The sequence below is a fragment of the Callithrix jacchus genome, chromosome 10, assembly GCF_049354715.1.
Source record: "Callithrix jacchus isolate 240 chromosome 10, calJac240_pri, whole genome shotgun sequence".
Taxonomy (NCBI): domain Eukaryota; kingdom Metazoa; phylum Chordata; class Mammalia; order Primates; family Cebidae; genus Callithrix; species Callithrix jacchus.
The window spans coordinates 75055989-75081116 of NC_133511.1; the positions used below are offsets into that span (position 1 = coordinate 75055989).

Consider the following 25128-nt stretch of genomic DNA (forward strand, 5'->3'; position numbering starts at 1 on the left):
ATGAAAATCACAGTAAGATAACACTACGCACTTATTAAAATGCCTAAAATTGAAGACACTGACCATGCTAAGTTGGCAACAATGTGGAACTCTCATACATTGCTAGTGGGAATCTAAAATATATAATATACAATCACTTTGGAAAATAATCTGGCAGTTTCTTTAAAAAGTAACATACGGCCAGGCGCGGTGGCTCACACCTGTAATCCCAACACTTTGGGAGGCCGAGGTGGGTGGACCACGAGATCAAGAGATGGAGACCATCCTGGTCAACACGGTGAAACCCCGTCTCTACTAAAAATACAACAAATTAGATGGGCATGGTGGCACATGCCTGTAATCCCAGCTACTCAGGAGGCTGAGGCAGGAGAATTGCCTGAACCCAGGAGGCGGAGGTTGCGGTGAGCCGAGATGGCGCCATTGCACTCCAGCCTGGGTAACAAGAGCGAAACTCCGTCTCAAAAAAAATAAAAAGTAACATACAAGGTCCCACGTGGTGGCTCACGCCTGTAATACCATCACTTTGAAAGACTGAGGCAAGTGGATCACTTGAGGTCAGGAGTTTGAGACCAGCCTGGCCAACATGGTGAAACCCCTGTCTCTACTGAAAATACAAAAATTAGCCAGGTGTGGTGGTGGGCACCTGTAATCCCAGCCACTCAGGAGGCTGAGGCAGAGAATTGCTTGAACCCAAGAGGAGGAAGTTGCAGTGAGCTAAGATCATACCACTACACTCCAGCCTGGGCAACAAACAAGACACCATCTCAAAAAGAATAATAACACACATATATCATATAATCCAGTCATTCCACTCCTAGGTATTACCCAAGGAAAAAGAAAACTTATGTCTATACGAAGTATTTGTACACAAATATTCACAGACCAAATGCCCATCAAGAGTTAAATAGATACACTGGTAATATTCATACAATGGAATACTATTCAGCAATAAAAAGGAACATGAATGAATATAAAAATAATTATACTGGGTAAAAGAATCTAGACTTTAAAAAAAGTACCATACATAAAATTACTATTTACATAAAATTCTTGGAAGACAAACTCTGTGGTAACAAAAATTATGTCAGTGGTTGCCTGGGGACTGGAGAAGAGAGTGGGGAGAGAACAGGAAGAAGGTATTACAAAGGGGCATAAGAAAACTCCCTCCTGCCCCCCCGCTTTGTGGGTTTTTTTTTTTTTTTTTTTTTTTTGAGATGGCATTTTCCTCTTGCTGCCCAGGCTGGAGTGCAGTGGAGCAATCTCAGCTCACTGCAACCTCTGCCTCCCAGGCAGGTTCAAGTGATTCTCCTGTCCCAGGTGGGATTACGAGTGCCCGCCACCAGGCCCAGCTAACTTCTTGTATTTTTAGTAGAAATGGGGTTTCATCATGTTGGCCAGGCTGCTCTTGAACTTCTGACCTCAGGTGATCCATCTACCTTGGCCTCCAGAGTACTGAGATTACAGGCGTGAGCTACAACGCCCAGCTTTCTTTTCTTTTTTTCTTTTCTTTCTCTCTTCTCTCTCATGAGTCTGAAAACTTTCCTTTTTTTCTCTCACTCTCTTTGTTTTTTGAAACAGGGTCTCACTCTGTTGTCCAAGCTAGAGGAATACAGTGGCACAATCATAGCTCTCTGTGGCCTTGACCTCCTGGGCTCAGGCAAAACTACCACCTCAGCCTCCCAAGTAGGTGGGACTACAGGTTCATGCTACCACACCCAGCTAGTTTTTGTATTTTTTGTAGAAACAGGGTTTCGCCATGTTGCCCAGGCCAGTCTCAAACTCCTGAGCTCAAGCAATCCACCTGCCTCTCAGCCTTCCAAATTGTTGGGATTACAGGTGTGATCCACCACACCTGGCTCTTTCCTGGTATTTTCCAGCGTCATGTAAAAACATCTGTCTTTGGGCCTTGCTGTGGTATCTTAGGTTGTCAAGTCATATCTTTGAGCCTCCCTCACTTCCCCCAATCTTTACTCTCATTCAAAAGAACTTAATAAATGTCCAAAATGTACCAGGTACTGTGGATACAGTTGTGAACCAAAGGAACATTTTTATCTGTAAAATTGGTGGGTGAGGTGGGTGGGCAGAGTCAATTGCCATCAACATCTCTTCTAATTGTAACATTTTACTGTTTTTTATTGTAACATTTTTAAAGGATCTCCCAAATCCCTTTGTAGTTATGTTAGCATGATTTTACAATCAGACTGGCTAAAGAAGCTGAGATGTCCAATATGAGATGGGATAAGATGGTTGAACTACTCCTCTAGGCTAGGGTTCTGGGGCCAGTTGCAAGAACCCTGATCTGGTATACTTGAAGTACATGCCTCTGGTATATACCAAAGGGATAAACCAATAGCAAAGATATTCCCAGGATTCCTGGGTGCAGACCATAAAGTAGTGTTAAGAGTCTCTGTGATACCCATTTTTCTGAAATGAGCCACATGAATGAGGCTTAGTTAACCCTTCATCCTACATTCCAAACCTCATATTCTACCTCTTCTTTCTTGTTTTTTTTTTTTTTTCCAGACAGAATCTTGCCGTCACCCAGGCTGAAGTGCAGTGGTACAACCTTAGCTCACTGCTCTGCCTTTCAGGTTCAAGGAGTTGTCCTGCCTCAGCCTCCCAAGTAGCTGGGACCACAGGTGTGCACCACCACACCCAGCTTTTATTTATTTATTTATTTATTTATTTATTGTATTTGTAGTAGAGATGGGGTTTCACCTTGTTGGCCAAGCTGGTCTCAAATTCCTGACCTCAAGTGATCCGCCCACCTCAGCTTCCCAAAGTGTTAGGATTACAGGCCTGAGCCACTATGACCAGCCTCCAAACACCATATTCTAAGAGGTCCATTAGACTATGTAATGGCTACAAGTGAGATCATAGTACTTGATATCTGTAGGCTGCAGCGTTTATTGTTCAACAAATAAATTAAGGATGGGCTGAGACACCTCAACCCTTGCGGCAGATGTACAGAATTTCAAGTGACTAGAGCCTCTGGCCTTATAGCCTCTGGCTATAAGCAGACTCTTCCTAGTGTGCCGTATACAAATATTATCATTTTCAAGTGTAGCACAAGATGAAAAAGAATAAGAAGTCTTGAGTTAAACAATGGTTTGGGAGATGGTTCTCTAAACCAGAGTCCTGTAAAAATCTCCATCAAGCTGCCCAGATCCAAAGCCTGAGGTAGGGTTTGAGTTAAAGTAGTCTAACTGCATGGACAACATGTCCTCAAGCCTTTACCAAAAGGACTGTCATCTTAATGAGGGTCCTGCAATAGGAGCAGAAAGGTAAAGAGAGATTAGAAAGTGTAAGGGAATGTAAGACTTTGTCTAAACTGTTACCAGTTATATCTTCAAAGCCTAGCAACTGGCATATTCATTCATTTGACAAATATTTCTTGAAGACTTGCCATATGTTCGGCATTTAGTAGGTAGTTATAAAATGCAGTTAATAAATAATCAAAATATATTAAAATGCCTTAAAAAGGACACTGAACATCCCACAGGAAGTAAACACACTACTTAATCTAACACTTCAAGCTGAAACTATTCTCTAGCTAAGCTGATATGGATGAGCCCTCTAAACAAAAGGATGTGGTTCAATCATTTGTGTAGATAAAAACATCCCTACATGCTGGTGCAATGCTAGAAGAATGGGGAAAAGAAAATGAGTAAATACAGTCTCTACCCTTAAGTTGTTCTCTAATAATGATAGCTAGTAAAAGTAGAGATAAGTGAGTAGAAGCAAGCACAAAGCACTACAGGAACACAGAGGAAGAATCAACTGATTCAGTCTGGGGGCATCAGAGAAGGCTTCACAGAGAAGGAAACATATCTGCTAGGTTTTTGTGACAAATACTATTAGCTGCTTACTCATAATTATTCACCCCTTCTTTCTTCCTTATAGAACCTTGATACTGTTCAGGGTAACATTATACCCAGTTCAATGTTCACTTTCACAGCCTCCCATGCACTTGAGGGTGGTCATATAATATGATTCTGGCCTATGAGATAATGAAAGTTGTTAGAAATTTCTGGGAAAACTTTTGCTTTCTGATAAAAGTGGGAAAATAGGCCGGGCACGGTGGCTCACACCTGTAATCACAGCACTTTGGAATGCAGAGGTGGAAGGACTAACTGGTTGAGCCCAAGAGTTTGAGGCCAGCCTGGGCAATATGGTGATACTCTGTCTCTACAAAACACAAAAAATTAGCCAGGTGTGTACAGTCCCAGCTACTTGGGAGGCTGAGGTGGGAGAGTTACTTGAGCCTGGGAAGTCAAGGCTGTGGTGAGCCATAACCGCACCACTGCACTCCAGCCTAGGCAACAGAGTAAGACTCTATCTCAAAAAAAAAAAAAAAAAGGTGGGATGACAAATGTAGCTGGCATCAACCTTCCCCTCTACTTGCCTTGAATGTGAATATGAAAAGCTTCTGGGACTGGGTGTAGTGATGCATGTATGTAATGCCAATACTTTGGGAGGCCAAGGCAGAAGGATCACTTGAGCGCAAAAGTTTGAGACCAGACTGAACAACACAGCAAAACCTTGTCTCTACAAAATTTTTTTTTTCAATTAGCCAGGCATGGGAGCACATGCCTATAGTCCTAGCTGCTTGGGAGGCTGAGGCAAGACAATCACTTGAGCCCAAGAGTTCAAAGTTGTAGTGACCTATGTTCACACCACTGCATTTTAGCCTGGAGAGAGACCCTGACACACACACACACGGGCAGAAAAGAAAGAGCTTCTGTAACCATGACCCTGACACACACACACACACACACACACACACACAAAGGGCAGAAAAGAAAGAGCTTCTGTAACCATGGCCCTGACACACACACACACACACACACACACACACACACACACACACACACAAGGGCAGAAAAGAAAGAGCTTCTGTAACCATGAGGCTTTCATTGAAATCCTTAATTTAAAAAAAGCGAGGCAACAGTATGACCATAAAAGTCAACATGCTAAGGATTCGCCGAATAAAAAGACAGAATCTCAGTTCTTGATTACATTGTTGAGCAGCTGAGCCAACACAAGCAAGGACTAATTCTGTACCTCTTGCTAATATAAGAAAAATAAGCCCCCTATTTGTTTAACCCATTGCTGATTAGGGTCTCTATCACATACAATGAGATCCATTCTTAACTGACAGTGTTAAAGGATGAGAAGACTGCCAGGCTAAAAAAAGCAAGAAAGAACATTGCAGGCAATGGGAACCACATACGTATGCAGAAACAGAAAAAGAGGCTGGAATATTCAGGAAAAGGGACATGTTAGTGACATAATCCAGCAGGCTAGAATGCACAGTTCCAAGGAGGCCTTACCTGCTTCATCCACAGTGGTACACTTCTGGTACATGGATGTACGGAGAGTAGGCGTCCGAACATTCAACAGCCTGATCTTATCAACTCGGGAATCAAATACTCGGAGCACAGGGTCTTTATCATCATCATCATGACACATGATTTTGTTGTCAATGAAAGATGCAAACATCTGGGTCTCCAAGAATCTTGAGAGGAAGGGCAGGTAGGGCTCAGGCTGATCTGACAGAAAAGATGCCTGGTGGGACCAAAAAGAAGCAGTAATTGACAGGGAAAAGGGTAATGTCAAAGTGCCAAAGGATCCAGTACGTTAATTATTCTCTGGAGCTGCCTAGGTCTTTCAGAAAACCAGGCTGCAAAATACCTACTTTTTTAAAAAACATTCATATAAGTTCAGACATCTTGAAACTTTGACACTGGGACAAACACACTTGGATAACCTACTGAGTCAACCAATCTTCCCAGAATCCTCATGTTCAATCTACACATATATCTTTGCTTTAAGAGATCCCTTTGGCTGAAGGGAAATCATCTGATAATAATAATCAGCACATCTGTTCTTAAGAAACAAGGCCTATTTTATCAACATCAAATGGACCATAAACTTGTTTCCAGCATATAAGAAGAAAAACTCATTTTCCATTACTTCTTCAAGACATAACTGGCAAGTTCTCATTCCTCACCACCTCCCAAGCAGGATTACACTCACTTTATCAAAGTTTTGCATCTGCTCCCTGTTGGTAAACCAGGATTCCTTATCCTGGCTTGGCTGGATGACAAACACCTCATAATCTGCAAACATCTGAGTGAAACGATTTGCAAAAACTTCCCGGATCTGAATGTTTAGCTGGTAAATCCTGAGTTCTTCTTCATCACACTGAACTTTGAGATCCTTATTGCAGCTAGGGTCTTCACGCACTTCCAACTACAAAAAAAGAAAAAGCAGTTGAGAACACACCACTTTTTTCCTTTTATCCCAAGGAATCCAATTCCTGATTTTTTTTAGCTGATTTTTTTTTCCAGTAGTCATTTACTTAGCAGCAAATAGAGAATGAAAGAGGAAAAACTGAAAAAAATTTAAAAAAAAGGAAAGGGACTCAGACATGGAAGAGAAATAAATGGAGTTTCACTTAAAGATATCCAACAACCCAATGAAAGTAGAGATTAGATCTTTATGGGCTGAGAGAGATTCTGCCATGAAAGAAGAGGTGCTAATTACCTCAAAGGTCAGGAAAAAAGGAAGAAATGTGGGTGGTCAATTTAACAAGGCAACAATTCTGATGACCTAGAAAAAATTCTGGCTCTCTTGATTTTTTTTTTTTTTTTGAGTATTCCCAAAATGTATGTCAATAATCTCTTCTGAGATCTAGACCCATATTTCCAATCACAATAGTATTCTCCTAGGACCTCAAAGTAACATTTTCTTTTTTCTTTTTTTTCAGAGGTGGGTTGTGGGAAGGAGACAGGGGATAAACTATCCATTTTTTCTTCCTCTCTTTCTTTTTAAAAATTAATTTTCTGTCGTGTCAATCTATCTAATATTGATATTGATATTGATTTTCTTTTTAAAAAGAAAGAGAAAGGAAGAAAAAAGGAATGAAGGAGAGGAAGAAAGAGGAAGAGGGAGAGAGAACGGGAGTGTTGCTTTATTCTAAAAATGGGTATTGAAAACCTCTTTTATGCCAATAATTGTGCTTAATAATGGCCAACCAATATTTCATTTAAACCTGTCAGTAGGTGTGATGTGGTACTGATAAGAGTGTATATTTTGTGTATTTAAAGTGGAGAGTTCTATAAATTTTTATTAAGTTTACTTGTTCCGGATCTGAGTTCAAGTCCTGGATATCCTTATTAATTTTCTGTCTCGTCAATCTATCTAATATTGATGTTGAAGTCTCCCACTATTATTGTGTGGGAGTCTAAGTCTCTTTTTAGGTCTTATGTATCTGGGTGTTCCTGTATTGGGTGCATATATATTTAGGATCGTTAGCTCTTCTTGTTGCATTGATCGTTTTACCATTATATCTTTGTTGCTTTAAAATCTATTTTATCAGAGGCGAGAAATGCAACTCCTGCTTTTTATTTATTTATTTATTTTGGATCTCCATTTGGTTGGTAAATCTTTCTGCATCCCTTTGTTTTTAGTCTTTGTGTATCCTTGCATGTGCGATGGGTCTGGATGCAGCATACTGATGGGTTTTGGCTGTATCTTTTGATTGGGGGATTTAGTTGATTTAAATTTAGGATTACTGCCATTTGATGTTAGCTGGCTGTTTTGCCCATTAGTTCATGTAAATTCTTCATTATGTTGATGCTCTTTACTTTTAGGTATATTTTTGGAAAGGCTAATACTGATTGTTCCTTTCTATGTGTAATGCTTCTTTCAGAAGCTCTTGTAAAGCAGGCCTGGTGGTAATGAAATCTCTGAGTACTTGCTTGTTCATAAAAGATTTTATTTTTCCTTCCCTTGTGAAGCTTAGTTTGGCTGGATATGAAATTCTGGGTTGACAGTTCTTTTCTTTAAGGATGTTGAATATTGGCCCCCACTCTCTTCTGGCTTGTAGGGTTTCTGCTGAGAGATTTGCTGTAAGTCTGATAGGCTTCCCTTTATGGGTAACCTGACCTTCCTCTCTGGCTGCCCTTAGTATTTTCTCCTTCATTTCAACCCTGGTGAATCTAACAATTATGTGCCTTGGGGTTGCTCTTCTTGAGGAATATCTTTGTGGTGTTCTCTGTATTACCTGGAGTTGAATATTGTCCTGCCTTGCTAGGTTGGGAAAATTTTCCTGAATAATATCCTAAAGAGTATTTTCCAGCTTGGATTCATTCTCTTCGTCGTATTCAGGTACACCTATCAAACGTAAACTGGGTCTTTTCACATAGTCCCATATTTCTTGGAGACTTTGCTCATTCCTTTTTATCCTTTTTTCTCTATTCTTGTCTTCTCGTTTTATTTCATTAATTTGGTCTTCGACCTCTGATATCCTTTCTTCTGTTTGATCAATCAGCTGTTAAAACTTGTGCATACTTCGCAGAGTTCTCGTGTTGTGTTTTTCAACTCCATTAATTCACTTATATTCCTCTCCATATTGTCTATTCTTGTTAGCATTTCATCAAAGCTTTTTTTGAAGTTCTTAGTTTCTTTGCATTGGGTTAGAAGAAGTTCTTTTAACTCCCAGAAGTTTCTTATCATCCACCTTCTGAAGCCTACTTCTGTTAATGAAACACAGTCTTTCTCCATCAGGCTTTGTTCTGTTGCTGATAAGGAACTGTAATCCCCTGTAGAGGGAGAGGCGTTCTGATTTTGGGTATTCTCAGCCTTTTTAGGCTGGTTTCTTCCCTTTGTTATAAATTTATCCATCTGTCATCTTTGTAATTACCGCCTCTCTAATTTGGTTTCTGAGTGGACGTCCAATTTATTGATTCCCAGCGCCGGAATCTGAGCGACCCACTGCACTGGCTAAAACAGTGGCATTAAGATTGATGGTGCATTTCTGCCCCAGAATCTCTGGTCTGCCTTCCTTCTTGAGTCCGTCCTTCAATCAGCTGAGTAAGCAACTCTGCCTTCCTGGAGCTCCAAACGTCGGTCAAAAGGGGAACCAGTCCTGTTTATTCTACATCAAGAACCGCCACGTCGAAGCACTGGCAAAACCGCTCTGCCGGCCACAAGAGTCGCGCTGGTGACCCGTGGGGCTCCTCTGCTGGAAATCTGGTCCATGAGCAACAAAAATTCGTCTCAAACTGTGGCATCCTCTTGTTCTCTACACTTTCACTGGGAGCTACAATCCTGATAGCAATTTGCCATCTTGGATCAATTTTTATTTATATTTTTAATTTATTTTTTAAACTGTTAAGAAAATTCTTGTGGTTTTATTGTATCATGAGGTATTGAAACATCTGAACAAATCAACGTCTGGGCGGTGAGGCAGCTGCTTTCTCCTTCACGTCTTTGGGTTACTAGAGCAACTTGTTGGTAGATTAAAAAAAAGGACAACTTTTCGCATTACTTAAGTCTTTCCAAGGCATGCACTGGTACAACACAAACTTCTCCCGTCAGATGCAACTAGTCTAGCGTCCAAACATCATGCACAACACCTTGGTGGCTGCAGTACACTGCGCCCACTCCCGCCGCAGCCCTGCTCATTTGTGCATATTTGAAACATCTGGAGGAGTGGGAATAGTATTGGGAAGAGGAGGGAGGAGGAAAGAGCAGGGAGGAGGAAATAGGAGAAGTGCTTGGCTGAGAGAAGGTCACTGAAGTTGTGCAGGGCGAGCCTGAATATGTCATTGGTGCAAACCCAAGCATCGTTGATGTTCTTTAATAGGAACATCTGGTGGAACCCCATGATGGGGTCTTCATCCGCCTTAAGCTGGCCCATAACCACGTGTGATAATGCAGCTATCTGGCGTGGGCTGATGGTCCTGCGCCGTGATGCTGTGCTGGATTTTCTGGAATGGAAGGCTAGACAAATTCTCCACAATGGCAGTTTTCCCCTGGAACTGTTGTCCTTCCCACTTAAGGCATGATGCATCAATATAAATTGTGCCTGGTTGGGTTCTATCATTATCAAATAACTGGTAATAATGTTGAATGAAGCTGGATCCAATCTGCTCCCAATTTGGCTTGTGTCCCATTCTGGAGCGTCACCCGGCCTCACAGAGACCCGAGGGGCTGGCACGATGGTGGCTGTGGCCGGTGGCGGCAACCCAGCGTGCTCTGCCTGGGTTTTTTTTTTTTTATTTTTCCCTCATCTTTCCTTCTTTCTCCAAAAAGCCTTTTTAATCTCACCAAATATTTCTCTGCTCCTCTTTAACTGCCCATGATTTTTAAAAAATATCTGCTCTACTAAGCAAAACAAATCTGCTCTACTAAAGCAGAAAAATGAAATATTTCACTAACAAACGGCCCAACAAGATTATTACATTGACCCGTTGGTTTACATGTAACTTACAAAAGTAATTTAACAGTGAGAACTCAAGAGGACCAGATTCTATACTCAGCTCAGCAACATACTCGGCATTTAATCTTAGGCAAAACACTTAGGCTCTCTGAGCCTTGGTCTGTTTGGCTATAAAACAGTTAATACATGTTTTATATGCCTTAGGTTGCTATGAAGCTCAAAGGATCTAAAAGAGGTCTGGGCCTCACAAGGTGGCTCAACCTTGTAATCCCACCACTTTGGGAGGCCAGGGGTGGCGGATTGCTTGAGCCCAAGAGTTTGAGACTAGCTGGGCAACATAGTGAGACCCTGCCTCTACAAGAAATTAAAAAAAAAAATGAATTGGGTGTGGTGGCATGTACCTGTGGTCCCAGCTACTTGGGAGGCTGAGGCAGGAGGATCACCTGAGCCCAGGAGATCGAGGTTGCAGTGAGCCGTGACTGTGCCACCATATACCAGCCTGAGTGCCAGAGTAAGAACTCTCTCAAAAAATAAAAGAGGTCTGAACACTAAAATTACTACCATGCTCTCTCCAATCACTTTGATGTAGTGTTCACAAAGAATGACTGCAGACTCTCCTTGATGTTCAAGAGAGAAGCTACCCAGATTTAGATTAAAGTAGCATTTACTAGGATAACATCTGCCAGATGGAATTCAGAGTCCTCCATACAGAGCATTCTTTCACTTCTCAAAAACATGAGTTGTCTAGAACTGGGTGCTTTCTCATCCCATACCCTACTTCACCAGGACAGCACCCTAGCACAGATCACACAGACTCATATACACATCTTACCTTTTCCAGGCTCACCCCAGTCCTCTTGACCAAGGCTTGGAGCCGGGCAATAGTTTCATTCTCCTTAAGAAGCTCGTAGGAATGCAAAGGGGAGCCAGCAATGTTCCCATTCCTCTTGTCTGAGAAAAGCTCAGAGGCCCGAAGCCTCTTCAGCTTGGAGGCACTCTCACTGCAATGAAGATTCCCTTCAGGGGGAATTCCAAATGCCATAAGAATCTCAGAGACTTCCTGGACAAACTCCAATTTATTGGGAAACTGTGGCAAGTCCTCTGGCAGCTCAATGAAGTGGTTGTCAATGTCCACAAAGCAGAGGTTAGCCTGGAAGTCAAAACAGGATGAGGAGTGTGACTAACTCCAGAGCATTATGGAAGTTTTAGAAACGTTAGTGAACAAGGGGAAAGACAAAACAACTGAAATGGCTATATTTGAGATATGGTATAAAGAAGATGGGGCTCAGAAATAAGATACACCTGAGTTCCAATTCTACCCTGCCATATTCTGGTTGCGTGACCTTAGGAAAGTTACTTAACCTTTCTGACTGTATTTGCTTAGCTATAAAATGGAGATAAACAGATAAACAATTTATGTTAGAGCAGTAAGGATTTTATAATGTCATAGACGTTAAGCATCAAACACGCAAGTTTCACACATGGTAAATGCTCATTAAATGTTTGATAAAGCCCAGGCGCAGTGGCTAACGTCTGTAGTGCCAACACTTTGGGAGGCTGAGGAGGGCAGATCACTTGAACCCAGGAGTTCAAGACCAGTCTGGGCAATGTGGAAAAATCCTGTCCCTATAAAAAAAATGCAAAAATTAGCCAGGGGTGATGGCATGCACCTATAGTCCCAGCTACTTGAGATGCTGAGGTGGGAGGATCACCTGAGCCCAAGAAGCTGAGGCTGCAGTGAGCCGTGATCATGCCACTGCACTCTCCAGTCTGGACAACAGAGACTCTGTCTGAAAAAACAAAAAATAAATGTCTTGTAAATTTGTGAATTCTACACTCAGAGAAAAGAACCCTAGGAGTGAGTTCAAAAAGTCTAAGTTCCATATTTGACTCTGTTATGATCTCCCTGTATGACCCTGGATATAACATTATCTCTTCCTGAGCCTCAGTCCTAATTTGTAAAGTTTGATGGCAATCTTTATTCTTTCTGTGCTTCCTTCTGGATTTAAAATAGCTTCTGAGAGAATGTAAAGAAATAGTACTCATACACTGCTGATGAAGTAGATAATCTGGATTAGGAAACAACAATTTAGGGGCCAGGAGTGTGGCTCATACCTGTAATCCCAGCACTTTAGGAGGCCAAGGCAGGCGGATCACCTGAGGTCAGGAGTTCGAGACTAGCCTGACCAACATGGAGAAACCCTGTCTCTACCAAAAATACAAAATTAGCCAGGCATGATGGCACATCCCTGTAATCCCAGCTACTGGTAAGGCTGAGGCAGGAGAATCGATTGAACCGAGAGGCAGAGGTTGCAGTGAGTCGAGATTGCACTATTGCACTCTAGCCTGGGCAACAAGAGTGAAATGCAGTCTCAAAAATAAATAAATAAGAAGGTTAACATAATACTATACTCAAAAATAAAATTTGAGGCCAGGGCATGGCGGCTCATGCCGGCAATCCCAGCACTTTGGGAGGCTGAATCGGGTGGATCACTTGAGGCCAGGAGTTCAAGACCAGCCTGGTCAACATGTCAAAACTCTGTCTCAACTAAAAATACAAAAATTAGCCAGGCGTGACAGCACACACCTATAATCTCAGCTACTCAGGAGGCTGAGGCACAAGAATCACCTGAAACCAGGAGGCAGATGTTGCAGTGAGCTGAGATCATGCCACTGCACTCCAGCCTGGATGACAGACCAAGACTGTTTCAAATAAATAAATACATAAATATTGAGAGATACTGAAATTTTAAATTTTTTTAAAAGCTACTTTTATGTTTTAAAAATAGTCCTACAGGCCAAGCACGATAGCTCACACCTGTAATTTCCGCACTTTGGGAGCATGAAGTGGGAGGATGGCTTGAGTCCAGAGCTCAAGATCAGGCTAGGCACCATAACAAGACCTCATCTCTATTAAAAATTTTAAAAGTAGCTGGGTATGGTAGCACACGCCTATAATCCCAACTACTTGGAAGGCTGAGGAGGACTGCTTGAGCCCAGGACTTCAAGGTTGCAATGAGCTATAACTGCGCCACTGCACTCCAGTATGGGCAACAAAGTGAGACCCTCTGTCAAAAAAAAAAAAAAAGTTACTGTCTATTAGAGGTACATACTGAATATATCTGGATGGCATAATAATGCTGTGTAAGATTTGCTTTAAAATAACCCAGTATTAAGGAGGAGAGATAAAAAGTGGATTTTTAAAAATATATAAGAATAAAAAAAATAAAAAAGAAGAAGAAAAAGAAAAAGAACCCGGTAGGTGGAATGAAGGCTATACACAAAGGAGTAGCCATGAGTTGATGATTGTTGAATAATAATGAATGCGGCCAAACGCAGTGTCTCACGCCTGTAATCCAACACTTTGGGAGGCCAGGACAGGAAGATCACTTGAGGTCAGGAGTTTGAGACCAGTCTGGACAACATGGCAAAACCCTGTCTCTACTAAAAATAAAAAAATTGGCTGGGTGAGGTAGCACACACCTGTTGTCCCAGGTACTCGGGAGGCTGAGGCAGGATAATCACTTGAACCCAGGAGGCAGAGGTTGTAGTGAGCCGAGATCACTGCACTCCCACTCCAGCCTGGATGACATAGCAAGACTCTACTCTTAAAAAAAAAAGGGGGGGGTGGTGGTGCTAGTCTCTGACATAGCAAGACTCTGCTTTAAAAAAAAAGGGGGCGGGGAGGGGGGAACGGTGCTAGTCTCTTTACCCTTACATCTATCTGGTATTCTCCATAACGAAAGTAAAAAAGTAAAAGCAACTCACAAAAGTATGAAAAGAAAATACAGGCCAAGCATCAAGAATGGTGGCTCACACCTATAATCCCATCACTTTGAGAGGCCAAGATAAGCAAATCACTTGATGTCAGGAATTTGAAACCAGCCTATCCCAGCTACTCAGGAGGCTGAGGCAGGAGAATCAAGGAATTCTGAGAGGTGGAGGTTATAATGAGCTGAGATCGCACAACTGCACTCCATCCTTGGCAATGAAGCAAGACTAGGTTTCAAAAAAAATAAATAGATTAAATTTAAAAATAAAATATAAAAGATATACTGCCTTAGGGTGGAGTGAGGCTTCCTCAACGTTATACAAGGCTAAACCATAAAGATAAATACTGCCGTAAAAAAAATTAAAAGATATTCTGGGCATGTTGGCTTGCACCTGTAATCCCAGAATTTTGGAAAGCTGAGTCGGGAGGATCACTTGAGACCAGCAGTTTGAGATCAGTCTGGGGAACATAGCAAGACCCCATATCTTTTTTTTTTTTTTTTTTTTTTTGAGATAGAGTTTTGCTCTTGTTGCCCAGTTTGGAGTGCAATGGTGCGATCTCGGCTCAGTGCAACCTCCGCCTCCTGGGTTCAAGCGATTCTCCTGCCTCAGATTTCCAAGTAGCTGGGATTACAGGCATGTGCCACCATGCCCAGCTAATTTTGTATTTTTAGTGGAGATGGGGTTTCTCCATGTTGGTCAGGCTGGTCTTGCACCCAAAGTGCTGAGATTACAGGCGTAAGCCACCATGCCTGGCGACCCCATCTCTAAAAAAAAATTAAAAGATGAAACAATCTAGGAAACAATTTTTATACATAACATGTAAAAAGTTAATAACCAAAGAAATCATTAAGACAAAGATAATTAGCCCAACTTAAAAATGAAAATAGGATATGAAAGGCAAACAGAAGAATAGATTAACTTCAAATATATGAAATGATGTTCAATTTCAAGTGAATGAGGAAAAATGCAAACAAAATATTTTTTACCTTACTGGATAGGCAAAGATTTTAAAGATTTACAATGTCCAATGCTGACATACTTATAGGACACAAAATTTGTATACATTGTTATTGAGAATATAAACTCCTAACTTTCTAGAGAGAAGCTTAGAGATAGCTTTTTTTCTCCCAGCCCAACCCAAGAATCAGAACATTGATAGTAATTTTATCTACCTATATGCTCCTCCCCAATCTGACCCCGCCCAACCTACACATTCCTTTTTCTTTTTTTTTTTTCAGATGGAGTCTTACTGAGATGTCCAGGCTGAAATGCAATGGCATGATCTCAGCTCACTGCAACCTCCACTTCCCAGGTTCAAATGATTCTCCTGCCCCTTCCGCCCAAGTGGCTGCGACTACAGGCACATGCCAGCACACTTGGCTAATTTTTGTATTTTTAGTAGAGACAGGGTTTCACCACATTGACCAGACTGGTCTTAAACTTGTGACCTGAAGTGATCCACCTGCCTTGGCCTCCCAAAGTGCTGGGATTACAGGTGTGAGACACCATGCCCAACCCAACCTACAAATTCCTGATCCTCGGTAATCACTAACTGGAATTCTACATTTATTATCTTTTTGCCTTTTTATTTTTATTTTTTTTTTTTGAGATAGAGTTTTGCTCTTGTTGCCCAAGCTGGACTGCAATGGCGCGATCTCAGCTCACCACAACCTTCGCCTGCCAGGTTCAAGCAATTCTCCTGCCTAAGCCTCCCAAGTAGCTGAGATTACAGGCATGCACCACCATGGCCGGTTAATTTTGTATTTTTAGTAGAGACAGGGTTTCTCCGTGTTGGTCAGGCTGGTTTCGAAATCCTGACCTCAGGTGATCTGTCCACTTCAGCCTCCCGAAGTGCTGGTACTACAGGTGTGAGCCACCCTGCCCACACTTGTTTTGATTTTTAATTTATTGCATATGTATGTATGCCTTTAAATTTTTACATTTGTTTAATTTTATGTAGGTTCTCAACTTTTTGTTGTTGTTGTTTGTTTGAGACTGTCTTGTTCTGTTGCCCAGTCTGAAGTACAGTGGCACAATCATAGCTCACTGCAGCCTTGACCTCCTGGGCTCCCAAGTAGCTCAGACTATAGGCACACACCATCACACCTGGCTAACTGTTGTTGTTATTGTAGTAGAGACAGAGTGTCACTTTGTTGCCCAGGCTGGTCTTGAACTCCTAGCCACAAGCAATCCTCCCACATCAGCTTCCCTAAATATTGGGTGGGATCAGGTGTGAGCCACCATGCCCAGCCAGGTTTTTAAAGTTTATACAAGGATTATCATTCCCTAAGTGGTCTTTTGGTAGTAACTTCAATCAACATTAGGCTGAAATTCAGCCATTTTGTTTTGTGTAGCTATACTTCATTTTCACTGTTCTATAATATTCCATATGAAGATAACATAATGTATTGATCAGTTTTCCTAATAAAAGACATTTGAGGCCAGGCGCAGTGGCTCACATCCATAATCTCAGCACTTTGGGAGGACGAGGTGGGCAAATCACCTCAGGTCAGGAGTTTGAGACCAGCCTGGCCAACATGGTGAAACCCCATCTCTACTAAAAATACAAAAATTAGCTGGATGTGGTGGCAGGTACCTATAATCCCAGCTACGTGGGAGGCTGAGGCAGGAGAATCACTTGCACCCAAGAGGTAGAGGTTGCAGTAAGCTGAGACTGTGCCATTACACTCCAGCCTGGGCAACAAAAGTGAAACTCTGTCTCAAAAAAAAAAAAAAAAAAAAAAATAGGCTGGGCATGGTGGCTCATGCCTGTAATGGGAGGCCAAGGTGGGTAATCACCTGAGGTCAGGAGTTCAAGATCAGCCTAGCTAACATGGTGAAACCTTGTTTCTACTTAAAAAAAAAAAAAAATACAAAAAATTAGCTGAGCATGATGGCAAGCACCTGTAATCCCAGCTACTCGGGAGGCTGAGGCAGGAGAATCACTTAAACCTGGGAGGCAGAGGTTACAGTGAGCTGAGATCACACCATTGCACTCCAGCTTGGGCAACAAGAGGGAAAATAAAAAGACATTTGAGCTGTTTTTTTGTTTACTGTATTTACACTGATTGTCATCCTTGTTTTCCTGGACTCCTGCAAGATTTTATATATGGGTATATCCTAGGAGTAGAACCACAGTGTTGTAAGGTATGCAAATATCCCACTTTAGAAAATGAAATGATGCCTAGCTGTATTCCAAAGTGGCTGCAACAATTTACATTTTAACTAACAAACTAAAGTGATCCTAATGATCCAAATCCCTCCCAAAACTTGGTATTTTAACACTTCTTGAATTTTGCCAACAAAATGAGCATTGTATAGTGTATTTGATTTCACTTCCCTAAGAAATTAACTGGAATTAAGAAATGTTTATTTTTTATGCAATACCTGTTCTCATCATATGCCATGATGTGAACATGGCATATGTTGGGTTGCTTATCATCCCAACCCATCCATTGGGTTGCTTATCATCTTACTGACTTGCAGTTCTTTATAATCTCTTGATATAGGCTATATATGTTATACATTTCTTCAGTTTTTATCTTTAAGATTTTTTTTCTTCATTTAGAAAATCCAATTTATCAGGCTGGGCACGGTGGCTCATACCTGTAACCCCAGCACTTTGGGAGGACGGGTAGGTGGATCACCTGAGGTCTGGCCAACATGGCAAAACCTTATCTCTACTAAAAATACAAAAATTAGCTGGGCATCCTGGCACACACCTGTAATCCCAGCTACTTCGGAGGCTGAGGCTGGAGAATTGTTTGAACTTGGCAGGGAGAGACGGCAATGAGTCAAGATCGCACCACTGAACTCCAGCCTAGGCAAAAGTGTTAAGACTGTCTCAATAAAAAAAAAATTTTAACCCAATTTATCAATCTTTTATTTTATTTGGTGCATAGTGCTTTTTATAACCTGTTTATAAAAATCTTTCCCTAGCCAGAAGTCAGAAAGGTATTTATTAATATTTTCTTCTACAAGATTTAAACTTGTGCTTTTGACATTTAACTTCTTAATCCACCTGAAGTTGATTTTGCCATGGTTTACTTTTTTCCCCTACAGATAAGCAATTTTTCCAGCTCCATTATTAAACAGCTCTTCCTTAAGCAGGTATCCCTATTGTATATCTAAATGTTGTTTCATCTATCTGTTTCTCCCTGTAAAGACAGACTTAAATCATCTAGTCATTAAGATCACCTGCCTCATAGGCCCTGTCTATACACCTAACAAAAGGCACTGTGACCCACGAAAGGCACACAGTGTAATTGTTTACCTCCTCAGTTACCCTCTCCTCAGGGGAAAAAAGTAGTTTCTCCAATAGGAAAACAGAAGCAGCTAAAAATAACTGCACCCACTAAACAATGCTTGATTGGCTTTTCTCCCACTACTGTGAGCCGAATATAGAGTCTGTTAAGAATTTTTAAAACTCCAAATGCTGTGTTCACGTTTGTGGAAACCTTTGGTCAGAGGTGGCTAGAGAAGAAATGTGCCCATGCACATTTCAAAGATGACTTAGATTAAGATGGGAGCCTCTGAGTCGACACCACCAGCCATTCTTTGTAAAAATGGGTTGAAGTTAATATACCCCTAGAGACTGCTTTTTAAAAGAGCCAGGCACAGTGGCTCACACCTGTAATCCCAGCACTTTGGGTAGCCGAGGTGGGCTGATCACTGTGGTTACGAGTTCAAAACTAGCCTTCTGATGCCAGCATGGTGAAATCCCATCTCTACTAAAAATACAAAAAAATTAGCCAGGCATTGTGGTCTGTACCTGTAATCCCAGCTACTCGGAAGACAGGCAGAAGAATTGCTTAAACCCATGAGGCAGAGGTTGTACTGAGCTGAGACTGCCACTGTACTCCAGCCTGAACAACAGGGCAAGACAGAAAGAAAAAGAGAGAAAGAGAGAGTGGGAGGGAGGGAGGGAGAGTATAAAAGAAAGCCATTCATACTAGACTCATATTGAGGAAGGAGACCCAGGCATCTGGGATCAACTTCCCCTTTGACTGACACTCTGCATTTCAATAGAAGAAAAAGCTAACCGACTGGTGCCTCCTGATTCACCTTCCTGTAGGTGGCAGTCTTGGTCTTGGGGAAACTCTCCCCAGAAGACGCTGTTTTTACTTAAAACAAGATCAAACCAGAAACTTTTTCACATGTGATTTCTAAAACTGTAAACCTGAAACCCTTTCGTATGTGATTTCTAAAGCTGTAAAGCTAAGATTCTTCCACGTGTAATATCTAAAGTATAAGCACCTATATAAAAAGGTAGAACCTTCCTTTGTTAAACAGGCTGAATTTGGAGAAATTATTCCTCAGCTCCTGGCTGTAATAAACTCCTTCCTTCCCCATTCGGTGTTTGAGGGCTGTTTCCCGTGGCTGCTCCTACTACAACACAATAGCCTCATGCTGTTTCCTCCCACCATACAGAGGGATTCTGGCACACAGAAGCAACTTACAAACTACTGGAAATTCCTCATATACCCTCTTTCTCAGCTGACAAGAGGTTACTTCTTACATTAACAACTTTGGGGAGAGTAGCCTGGAAGAAGTACTGAACCCCAAGTGATCAGTTTTCCTGTTAACCACCTGCCATGTTGGGAGGGATTTAGGTAGACTTAGCTGCTCTGAGGTAGTGATCACATGGATCCCCCAATCCTAAGAAGTCTCCCAAATATCTTCTGCTCAAGGTCACAATGCTCTTTCCCAATGCTGAGTTCCTAATACCAAACAGCCAGCCTGTTTCTCTAGTCTATCCTCAGGTTATTCATTGAAAAGGAGTTCAACACACAGATGACTGGAAAAAATCTATTGAAGGAGTGTCCTGAGAAATTGGTGGGGGTGGGGGGGGGCGAGCGGGAAAGAAGGAACCAAGATAGAAAAAAAAGTGGTACCCCTTTCTTTACTCTAATATTCTTTGCTTAATTCTCTAACATAACTGTGGATGAAATGCCTCTTTCCTGAACTCAATGAAGCTCCAAAGAGAAGCACAGGACAAAGGACTCCTCACAAAGGCAGCCCAGCACTTTCACTTGCTCAAGTGAAGAGAAAGATTGCTGTTGCAGGCTTCACAGTGCAGGCAGCTGCAGAGGCTTTGAAAGCAGCAGCCTGAGAGGATTTTTTAGAGAGCCCACATTGAATGTGTGGTGTATCACTCAGAAAGACTCATGGTGGGGATATTGATGAAGTTTAAACAGTATATTAGAAATAAAGCTGGACACTATATACTCAAAAAAAAAAAAAAAAAAAAAAAGCTGAGCTCATGTGTTGGTGCAAAAAGGAACAAAAAGCTTTTGACAGACTTCTGATACCCAAAGATGGCAGTAACTGATGAATTCTGATTTGGGGGACTAGGAAATGCACACTCTCTGTCCCTCTGTTGAATGTCCTTTTTTATAAACCAAACTTGCCCCACCTCACTACCCTGATGATGCCCCCTTACACAGTCCCAGGTGAATTTCCCCAACCCCATCTGGTATGATTTGGCTGTGTTCCCACCCAAATCTCATCTTAAATTCTCACATGTTGTGGGAGGGACCCAGTAGCTGGTAGTTGAATCATGGGGGCAGGTCTTTCCCACACTGTTCTCATGACAGTGAATTAAGTCTCACGAGATCTGATGGTTTGATAAGGGGGAGTTTCCCTGCACAAGCTTTCTCTTTGGATGCTGCCATCCATGTAAGATGTGACTTGCTCCTCTTTGTCTTCTGCCATGATTGTGAGGCTTCCCCAGCCATATGGAAGTGTTAAGTCCATTAAACCTCTTTTTCTTCCTATTCTCAGGTATGTCTTTATCAGCAGCATGAAAACAGACTAATATAGTAAACTGGTACCAGTAAAGTGGAGCACTGCTTAAAAAATATCCAACAATGTGGAAGCAACTTTGGAACTGGTTAACAGGGAGAAGTTGGAACAGCTTGGAGGGATCAGGAGAAGACAGGAAAATGTGGGAAAGTTCAGAACTCCCTAGAGACTTGTTGAATGGCTTTGACCAAAATGCTGATTATGGTATGGACAATGAAATCTGGGGTGAGGTGGTCTCAGATGGAGATGAGGAACTTATTGGGAACTGGAGCAAAGGTGACATTTTACCAAAGAGACCGGCAGCATTTTGCCCCTGCCCTAGAGATTTGTAGGACTTTGAAATTGAGAGAGATGATCTAGGGTATCTGGTAGAAGAAATTTCTAAGCAGCAAAGCATTCAAGAGGTCTCTTGGGTGCTATTAAAAGCATTCAGTTTTAAAAGGGAAACAGAGCATAAAAGTTTAGAAAATTTGCAGCCTGACAATGTCATAGAAAAGAAAATCCCATTTTCTAAGGAGAAAATCAAGCCAGCTACAGAAATTTGCATAAGTAAGGAGGAAATACATGTTAATCCCCAAGACAATGGGGATAAATGTTTCCAAGGAATGTCAGAGGTCTTCATGGCTGCCCCTCCCACTACAGGCCCAGAGGCCTAGAAGGAAAAAGTGGTTTCATGGGCCAAGCCCAGGGTCCCTGTGCTGTGTACAGCCTAGGGACTTGGTGCCCTGCATCCCAGCCATTCCAGCTGTGGCTGAAGGGGCTAATGTAGAGCTCAGGCTGTGGCTTCAGAGGATGCAAGTCCCACGCCTTGGCAGTGTCCACATGCTGTTGAACCTGCAGGTACACAAAAGTCAAGAATTACAGTTTGGGAACCTCTGCCTAGATTTTCAAGGATATACGGAAATGCCTGAATGCCCAGGGAGAAGTTTGCTGCTGGGGCAGGGCCCTTATGGAGAACTTCTGCTAGGGTAGTGTGGAAAGGAAATGTGGGGTCAGAGCCCCCAGAGTCCCTACTGGGACACTGCCTAGTAGAGGTGTAAGAGGGCCACCATCCTCCAGACCCCAGAATGGTAGATCCACTGGCAGGTTGCACTGTGTGCCTGGAAAAGCCCCAGACACTCAATGCCAGTTTGTAAAAGCAGCCAGGAGGGAGGCTGTACCCTGCAAAGCCATAGGGTTGGAGCTGCCCAAGACCATGGGAACCTACCTCTTGAATCAATGTGACCTGGATGTAAGACATGGAGTCAAAAGAGATCATTTTGGAGCTTTAAGATTTGACTGCCCCACTGGCTTTTGGACTTGCATGAGGCCTGTAGCACCTTTGTTTTGGCCAATTTCTCCCATTTGGAATGACTATATTTTTCCAACACCTGTACCCCTACTGTATCTAGGAAGTAACTAATTTGCTTTTGATTTTACAGGCTCATAAAGAAAGGACTTTCCTTGTCTCCGATGAGACTTTCAACTATGGACTTTTGAGCTAATGCTGAAATGAGTTAAGACTTAGAGGAACTGTTGGGAAGACATTTTTGGTTCTGAAATGTGAGGACATGAGATTTGGGAAGGGCCGGCATGGAATGATATGGTTTTGCTGTGTCCCCACCCAACTCTCATCTTAAATTCTATGTGTTATGGGAGGGACCCAGTAGGGGGCGGTAGTTGAATCATGCGGTGGGTCTTTCCTGTGCTGTTTTCATGATAGTAAGTCTCACGAGATCTGATGGTTTTATAAGGGGGAGTTTCCCTGGACAAGCTCTCTCTTTGCCTGCTGCCATGCATGTAAGATGTGACTTGCTCCTCCTTGCCTTACCTATGATTGCAAGGCTTCTCCAGCCATGTGTAACTGTAAGTCCATTAAACCTCTTTCTTTTGTAAATTGCCCAGTCTCGGGTATGTCTTTATCAGCAGTGTAAAAACAGACTAATACACTTCCCCAAAGCTTCCTTCTAACAGTGTAGTTAAAAGACACCACATATTTTAAAGATGTGCACCAAAATATTGAAACTAGTTATCTCTGGGTGGTAAATTTTGGGTTAATTTCAATTTTATTCTTTATGCTTTTGTGCACTGTTAGAATTTTTTACTATAAATGTGTCATTTCTGAGATACCCCAGAGTTGTCTTTCAGAGCGAGCTCTTTTCTCCTAGTTGAAGGTTCTCTGTAGGAACTATACAGGCTGATATCCCAGAGCTTACCTGCTAAAAATCAAGGTAGAAAATATCCAGCTATATAACTGCTCCCACAAATGTATGACTTTCAGAAGGAAAGTATGAATGAACTGGGACTCTGAGATCCAAGACCCAAGAATCACTTATGAAGCACACATAGGTAATTCTAGTGTTCTACTGTCACCACTCCTTCCCATGCAGACTACAGTGAGAGGCCAGAATCTCAGATGCAAAGTTTGCAGCAGGGATGGGGAATACAACAACATGGAGACTTCAATAGCCCAGAACAGAGAGAACTTTTAGGTATCTTTTTTTTTCTTTGAGACAGAGTCTCACTCTGTCGCCCAGTCTAGAGTGCAGTGGCGTGATCCTGGCTCACTGCAACCTTCACCTCCAGGGTTCAAGCAATTCTCCTGCTTCAGCCTCACAAGTAGCTGGGACTACAGGCATACACCACCACACCCTGCTAATTTTTTTTTTTTTTTTTTTTTTAGTAGAGATGGGGATTTACCATGTTGACCAGACTGGTCTTGAACTCCTGACCTCAGGTGATCTGCCCACTTCGGCCTCCCAAAGTGCTGGGATTACAGGCATGAGCCACTGCGCCTGGCCAACTTTTGGGTTTCTTAAACAACCCATGGTTTCTTAAACAGTACCATTAAGAAACCAGCTGGTCTCTCAGAGGTTCTTTCATATACCCGTATACATGAAGAACACAGAGGGAACAATGTTGAAAGATCTTAGAGGGATCAGAACTTGCCCCAAGTATAAGGAAAGCTGATGCCAAAGAGGAAAATGAAACTGAGAAACCTGGCTTCTTGCTTAGTGGCCTATTTATTAAATTATGCACATAGCTTGCCTCTTTGGCCTTCCACCTTCAACCATTTTTTGTTATTGTTCTTATTGTGACTTTACAGAATTATAATTAGGTTGACTAAGTCAAATCAATATTAAATACACATTTGTTTAAAGCAAACAACAAAAAGCTCTTGTTTCTCCAGTCTTTGATACCTACTCTTCATGTATATGTACAGTACAGTAAGCAAGTACACAAAAACACTCAGTATTATCTCATCTCAATGACTTTATCCATCATTTAGATTTTTTCTTCCTTAATCAATCTTGTTCCACCCCAAAGAGCACAAAGCTCTATAAAGTGAAAGAAGAAAAAAGGGCAGAAACGGAAGAAGCTACAAGGAAGACAAAGAAGACATGTTGATTCTAAAACTAAGGAAGAGAGAAAAGAGTAAAGAGATGCATTTGACTATAATTTAAATATCACAGATGCAATCTAATTATCAGGGACATTCATCAAATATGCTGCCCAGACATGCCCAACGACACTGCTACCCGGATCCAGTTCCATGAGAATGCTCTCTTCTTGGGGTCTCTCACTCATATTCCTCAGTTATATACAAAAATCTCTACCCCTAAAGAAATGTTGGTGGAGGGAGGAAACAAAGAGTCATGGTGACACCAGTGTATGTATACTCCAAAGTCTTCTTCCCAGGCCTTTCTAGACCAAGAAATTCAAAGTAGGAAAGCACTTTCCCCCAGCTAGTTTCGTAACAGCCACAAATAACATACCAGTTCTGTTGGTAACTCTAAAAAAAACTGAAAATAAAACAATCTTATTTCTAATCATACTTTATATCTACTTTAGAATGAAATAGGAAATACATATTTTAAATCAGTTCTTTTCTTAGCCGGGTAAAGTGGCTCATGCCTTTAATCCCAACACTTTGGGAGGCCAAGGCAGGAGGATTACTTAAGCCCAGTAGTTTGAGACCAGCCTGGGCAATATGGCGAGACCCTGCCTCTACAAAAAATAAAAAACAATTAGCTGGGTGTGGTGACATGCTCCTGTAGTCCCAACTACTCAGGAGGCTGAGTCAGGAAGCTCACTTGAGCCCAAGAGTTCAAGGCTACAGTAAGCTATGATCATGCTACTGCACCCAGCCTGGGAAACACAGCAAAACACTGTCTCTTAAAAAGCAAAACAAAACAGAAACAATAGTATAAATACAGAAATAACAATGTATGTATGTCAGTTGATAAAGATGATAAGTGTCTCTGGAATTATACAAATTGAACTAAATGTTCATTGTTTTTACTTTTTTCCTGAAAAGTTATTCATATTCACCAAAATAA

The 25128-nt window shown here is 41.8% G+C and overlaps 1 protein-coding gene and 1 pseudogene across 3 annotated transcripts in view; both read right to left on the bottom strand.

The window, feature by feature from the left end:
• The window catches only part of DENND5A (DENN domain containing 5A), a 123655-nt gene that overhangs the window by 36939 nt on the left and 61588 nt on the right, over positions 1–25128 (bottom strand). For all 3 annotated transcript variants that reach the window (XM_017977895.4, XM_017977897.4, XM_002755025.6), the window contains 3 exons: positions 11064–11381; positions 6040–6255; positions 5334–5568 (listed from right to left, as the gene is read on the bottom strand). In XM_017977895.4, the coding sequence (XP_017833384.3) occupies positions 5334–5568; positions 6040–6255; positions 11064–11381 (769 nt within the window). The remainder of the gene's footprint in view (positions 1–5333; positions 5569–6039; positions 6256–11063; positions 11382–25128) is intronic.
• Positions 9278–10102, bottom strand: LOC144578122 (nuclear transport factor 2 pseudogene; annotated as a pseudogene).